The sequence below is a fragment of the Delphinus delphis genome, chromosome 10, assembly GCF_949987515.2.
Source record: "Delphinus delphis chromosome 10, mDelDel1.2, whole genome shotgun sequence".
Classification (NCBI taxonomy): domain Eukaryota; kingdom Metazoa; phylum Chordata; class Mammalia; order Artiodactyla; family Delphinidae; genus Delphinus; species Delphinus delphis.
This window is the reverse complement of record NC_082692.2, coordinates 1,015,843-1,021,473: the sequence shown is the minus strand read 5'-3', so window position 1 is coordinate 1,021,473 and position 5,631 is coordinate 1,015,843. Positions and strand designations below refer to the sequence as shown.

Sequence of the window (5,631 nt, the reverse complement as noted above, 5' to 3'; positions counted from 1 at the left end):
CTGACTTCCGAATACGGAGGCCCCAGCTTCCCAGGGCTCAGGCGGCAGGAGTTGGTTTAAGAAGCCCAAAGCAAATGTACTGAGCGCAGAAAACGTCACGTAAGTGGTCCTAAGAATCAGCTTAAGGAGCAGGACTTGTGCCCTTCTGCTCAAACACAGCTTCTGAGCAACGACGTGGGTAACTCGCGTAGAAATAACTACTTTCTCTGCATCCGTATAACTCAAACGCCTTGCCTTCCTAAAGGCCTAACTTTCAAACGTTGGGAATGAAGAAGGCAGAAATGATTGCCAAGAGGCTCCCACGGCGAGCGAGCGCAGAAACACTCCCCGGGTGCGGCCAGGGCTTCTCACCGGCCTTTCCTAGGAGTCGAGCGCCGCGCGCCCGGCTCCCTCTCCAGCCACCGGACTCGGGGCCCAGAAAGGACAAGCCCGGGTCGGAAGCGCCGCCGGGCCCAACCGGCCCTCTCCCACCCTCGCCGCGGCGGCCGGGCTCCGAGGGCCGGGCCTGGGCCGGCAGCCGAGGCCGCGGGGACGCAGGAGGTCGCGGGCCCCGCGGCCCACCCGCGCGGCCGCTCCAGGTGCCCCGAGGCCTCCGCAAACCAGCCGCGCACGCCGCACGAGGACGCAGCCCGCGCGGAGGCCGCCCGGGCCGCCGCTGGGCACGTCGTCTGGGCCGGGCCGGGGCCCTCAGGCCGGCGAGGGGAGGGCGCGCAGGCGCCCGGAGCGCGACCCGCCCGTGGCCCCTCCGCCCGCCGCGCTCCGAACGAACACACGTGCGTCCTCCAGACAAAGGCGGCGAGCGCGGCGCGGAGCCAGAGCCCAGCGCCCGGCTGAGACGCGCGGTGAGTCCCTCGGGCCCTCCGCCCCGGCTCCGGCTACCTTCCCCTCGGCGCGGCTGCACCGACCCTCCCGGTCGCGGAGGACTGGGCGCGGGCGTGGGCGGCGAACGGCCGGGACGCGTCGCTACCCTAATTAGACGAGGAGCGTCTGGTCCCAGAGGCCGGCGTCGGGGCCGCGGAGACGCACCCCGGCCGGAAACCCCGGGCGGGTCCGGGTCTACACCACCGTCCCCGACTCGGAGAAGTGGGACTGCCAAGCCGCAAAGGTCAGGCTCCCCGCCGCCCGCGCTGCCCGCCTCGGGGGGTGGGGGTGGGGATTGGTGCCCGTCTGAGGGGACAGGGCCGCCGGTCACCTGCGTCCGCTTCCCTTCCGCACCCGCACAGCCCCGCTCCGACCGCGGTCCCTTTGTCCGCCCGCCCCGCTCCACGCTCGGCTCCCACGAATGGGCCGACGCGGTAACGACGAGATTTGTCCGCTGATTTTTCCCCTTCACCACCCAAAGGGGTGGGGTGGGGGCCCTGGGAAACGCGAGGCCGCCCAGGCTCAGGGCTGCGAATCGGAGCGGGTCGCGCGGCGGGAAGGCCGGTCCCGGCCGCCCGCCCCGGGGGACGCCGCGCCCTGCGCGCCTCCCCGGCCGCTGGGCTGCGACTCTGAGCCAGGGACCCAGCAAATCAGAGGCCACGTAAAGCAGTTTTTGACTGGAAGTAGAGTGTATTTATTTGCAGCAATCCTTTAACAATGATCAAATTTTGACAACAAGCAACAGCAATTACTGCTAAGTGTTGCCTCTAGATCGGAGCGGCAGATAGCAGGAAACTGTATTATCTCGAAAACAAACGGAAAGGCCCTGAATGACTGTAATCAAACCGCCATCTCCCCAAAGTCTGATTGACAGGGCAGATCCCCCTACGATAATGAATTTATTACATTTCCTGGGTTATTTACAAAGGGGGAGGGCCGATCCGGATTGCCCCCTAGGTTTAACTGTAAATTAACAAGAAAAATGGGATTGAAAAGAAACCACCTGGACTAAAATGCCCTGCTCTTTGCTCCTTCCTTCTTGTTATTGTTTTAAATCTTTTTCAAAAAATAATTGTTCAACAAACATATCTTCTAAAATAAGTTTCCCAAAGATTAAATATCCCTTTCCAACCCGCCATACATGTTTTGTTTTTAAATCAATTCTTCTGCGACAGACACGAAGGACTGTAGATGTGGATGAGTTATATACATACGTTTAAAAGCTGGGTTTTTTCCTCTTAAAAAGGAGTGAAATGAACAGGAAGAAAATCCTCCAGCATTTGGCTCCCAGGGGTGCCTAATACACATCGCGGTGTTTTAATGGGATACACAAGCCGAATCTTCATTATGCGTATCTGGAGGCAGAGCCACCTCTCTCCACACCCAGGTATCACTGCGGTGAGACCGCTGCTGATTCATGGGCTTAACATTTCCAAATCATGTTCAGTCATTACGGAGGCAATGAATTTGTGTATATGCCAACTCGGATCTGTTAAGGAAAATCTCTCTTTCCTAGCCACAAAGCAAGCTGCCTGTACAGTACGTTTTGCAGAAGATGCTGCAGGAAAAAAAAAATCTAAACAAAAAGAGACTTTTATGTGAAATTTGACAAGGAATAGCCACAGGGTGTCTCCATTTTTTTCAGAGATTTAGGAGAATTGATAATTTCTAGTGTTTTAATCTCTGAAATCTTTTTCTTATAATAATTAAGGCTGTATGAAAGTATCCAGACATATAGGTCTCATTCAAACTGAATGGTAATTTATTAATAAACAAACAATGAATATGTTCAACAAAAAGAAAGAAAAGATGATAGAGTAAGATTAATACAGTTTCCCTTTTTATAATGAAAAAAAGAGCACAATTTAAAGTTTCAGGCAATTTAACGTCAGGTTTTGGAAACACTTTCTGGCGTTTGGTCCACGACATCCAACTACAAATTAAAAATAAATTACTATGTTGCAATTTACATTTTAAAACAAGTCCATGGATAAAAAGTAAGCGATTTTCATATACGGGGACTTCCTACCTCCTTTCAAGAGGATAAAATAGTATCTTACAGGTGAGACGTGAAGGCAGGAGGCGGCAGGGGAAGGGACAGGACAGGAGTAGGAAAGCGTGCTCTCTGAAAAGAAGGAGAAACTTACGTGTTATCTGGAGTAACACTGTCCTTTAACAAACCATGACTCTGCTGTCTCTGTACGAAACAGTTTACGGTTCTGTTTTTATTGAGTTAAGGCAAAGTGGAGGCGGCTCCGAATCCATCTTTTAAGAAAATGCTCTTCTTCGTGCTGATGAGTTGAAAGTTTGGAGGGATTCTGTTCGCCGGTCTCGTGAACGTTTCACAAATTGGGTTTTTGGTTTCGGTTTTGCATCGACGGTTCTTTTGGCTGCTTCTGCTCTGGGGTCCGGTTCAGTTCGGCTGGGAGGCGGGCAGGGCGGAGGGGTCAGAACTTGCTGCAGTCGTAGACGAAGGCCCCTGACGTGCGGTACAGGGACTGGCCCGAGGGGAAGGCCATCTGACAGCTGCTGTTCCCGTTCACCGGGGAGTTGCTCAGGCCGATCCGCTGCGACTCAAACATCCCCCGCACCGAGTGGAAGTTCTGCTGCTGGCCCGGGTAGCCCGCCGCGGCCGCCGCCGCCGCGCTCGCCAGGTGGCCCAGGTCCCCGCCCGCCTGGTTCAGGTACCACGAGGCCAGGCGGCCTTGGTGGGCCGCAGGGTGATGGCCGGCCTCCTGGCCGCCGCCGCCGCCGCCGCCGTGGCCCAGTGACGAGGAGCTGCTGCTGGTGGCCGGGGGCAGGGAGTAGTCGGGCAGGGGGTCGTCCACCGAGGAGGCGCCGGCGCCCGCGGGCGCGCCCTGCACGTGGCCGCCGCGCTCCCCGGCCGCGTACAGGCTCATGGCCTGCAGGTTGCAGTGGTAGGTCCCGGCGCCCCCGGCCCCGCCGCCCCCGCCCGAGCCGCCCGCGCCGGGGCTCTGGCTGCAAGGGGAGCCGTACAGGGAGCTCTGGCCCGGCGAGTAGGCGCCCAGCGCCAGCGGGGGCGCCAGGCCCGCGCGCGAGGACGCGGCGGCCGGGGCCAGGAGGCCAGAGCCCAGCTCGGCGGCTGCGCCCTGCGGCGACCCCCGCAGCGACGTCATGATGTTGTCCACGCTGAAGCCCTGGCTGTGCGGCGGCGCGGGCGCGGGCGGCTGGCCGGGCTCCGCGCCGTCCAGGCTCAGCGGCCGCGCCGCCGGCAGGCCGCCCGGAGGGCTGCCCCCGCTGGACAGGCTGCTGCTGCTGCTGTCGGGGCTTTCGATTTTGGGCACCGCGGCGGCGCCAGCGCTGCCGCTGCCCAGGGCGGCGGCCGGGGACAGGGGCTGGGGCGGCGAGGGGCACGTACCGTTCTCGGTCTTGATGTCCTGGATGCGCACGGGCGGCGGCTGCGCTCCGGGCGCCGCGCCGTCTGCCTGCTCGGGCGGCGCGGGCGCGGGCTGGCGGCCGGGCTGCGGCGGCGGCGGCGGCGGCGGCTCCTTGAGGTGCAGCCGGTCTTTCTCCTCCTTGTCTTTCACGGCGTCCTTCTTCTTGAAGCGCCGCCGCCGCCGCAGGAAGCTGCCGTTCTCGAACATGTTGTAGGAGTCCGGGTCCAGCGTCCAGTAACTGCCCTTGCCTGGCTTCTTGTCGTCGCGCGGCACCTTGACGAAGCACTCATTGAGCGAGAGATTGTGGCGGATGCTATTCTGCCAGCCTTGCTTGTTGTCCCGGTAGAAGGGGAAGCGGTCCATGATGAACTGGTAGATGCCGTTCAGGGTGATCTTCTTGTCCGGCGCGTTCTGAATGGCCATGGTGATGAGCGCGATGTAGCTGTAGGGCGGCTTCACCATGTCCTTGGGCTGCGGCTGCGGCGTGTAGGGCCCATAGGCGCGGGCCATGCCGCCCGGGTACTGCTCGGCGTGCGCCGGGTGCGAGTACACGCTCATGGGGGCCGGCATGGCGGTGTAGCCGCCCCCGGCCGCCGCCGCCGCGCGGTAGTAGCTCTGCTCGCCGCCGAGGTAGGGCACCACTCCCAGGGAGTTGGGGCTGGAAACGGAGTAGCGCGCCTGCATGGCCCCGCTCGCCGCCGCCGCCGCCGCCGCCCCCCGCCCTCGCTGGGCCGGCCGCCCAGTCCGAGTCCGGGCCTGCGGGCTGGTGCCGGGCCGCCGCCTCCCCTGCGCTCGCCCGGCTCCGGGGCGCCTCCGGCCGCCGAGGAGGCTTGGGGCGGCGGAGAGGGCCGGACGCGGACGCGGCCGACGGCCTAGAACGCGCGCGGCAGCTTCCAGGCGGGAACGGGAAAAAGGAGCCCGAACTAGAAAACAAGCAGACGTCCGGCTCGCCGCGCCGCCTGCGCTTCCAGGAGGCTCTGCCCCAGCCGCCGGCGAAGGCGGCCAGATAACCAGGGCGGGGGGCAGCGCGCCGGCTGCCTGCCCGGGCCCGCGTCACCTTTTTTTCAGTCTCTCGCGCGCCGCCCGCTTAAGGAAGCATTGGGAAAACTTCTGAACTTTTGAGCATCCGTCACCCAGGCGAGGACTTTTTTACGCAGTTACATTTTTTCCGGGCAGTGGAGCCCCGCCCCATCACGGCGGCGGCAGCCAATGGGAGGCGGGAACGCCTCCGAAGGAGCCGGAGGCCGAGCAGCGCCGGCCCGCGCCCCGCCGCGGAGGACCGCGGGGCTGACCACACGCGCGCCGGCCCGCGCCCCTGCCTGCGCCCTCGCCGGAGCCCCGCCCGCGCCCGCAGCCGTGCGGCCCCGCGCCC

The 5,631-nt window shown here is 62.5% G+C and overlaps 1 protein-coding gene across 1 annotated transcript; it reads right to left on the bottom strand.

Moving 5' to 3' along the window:
* Nucleotides 1-1,544: 1,544 nt before the first annotated feature.
* On the bottom strand, nucleotides 1,545-5,361 carry FOXC1 (forkhead box C1). Its single transcript, XM_060021605.1, has one exon. It carries the CDS (start codon nucleotides 4,941-4,943, stop codon nucleotides 3,309-3,311), a length of 1,635 nt encoding a protein of 544 aa, XP_059877588.1. The 5' UTR covers nucleotides 4,944-5,361; the 3' UTR covers nucleotides 1,545-3,308.
* Nucleotides 5,362-5,631: the final 270 nt, after the last annotated feature.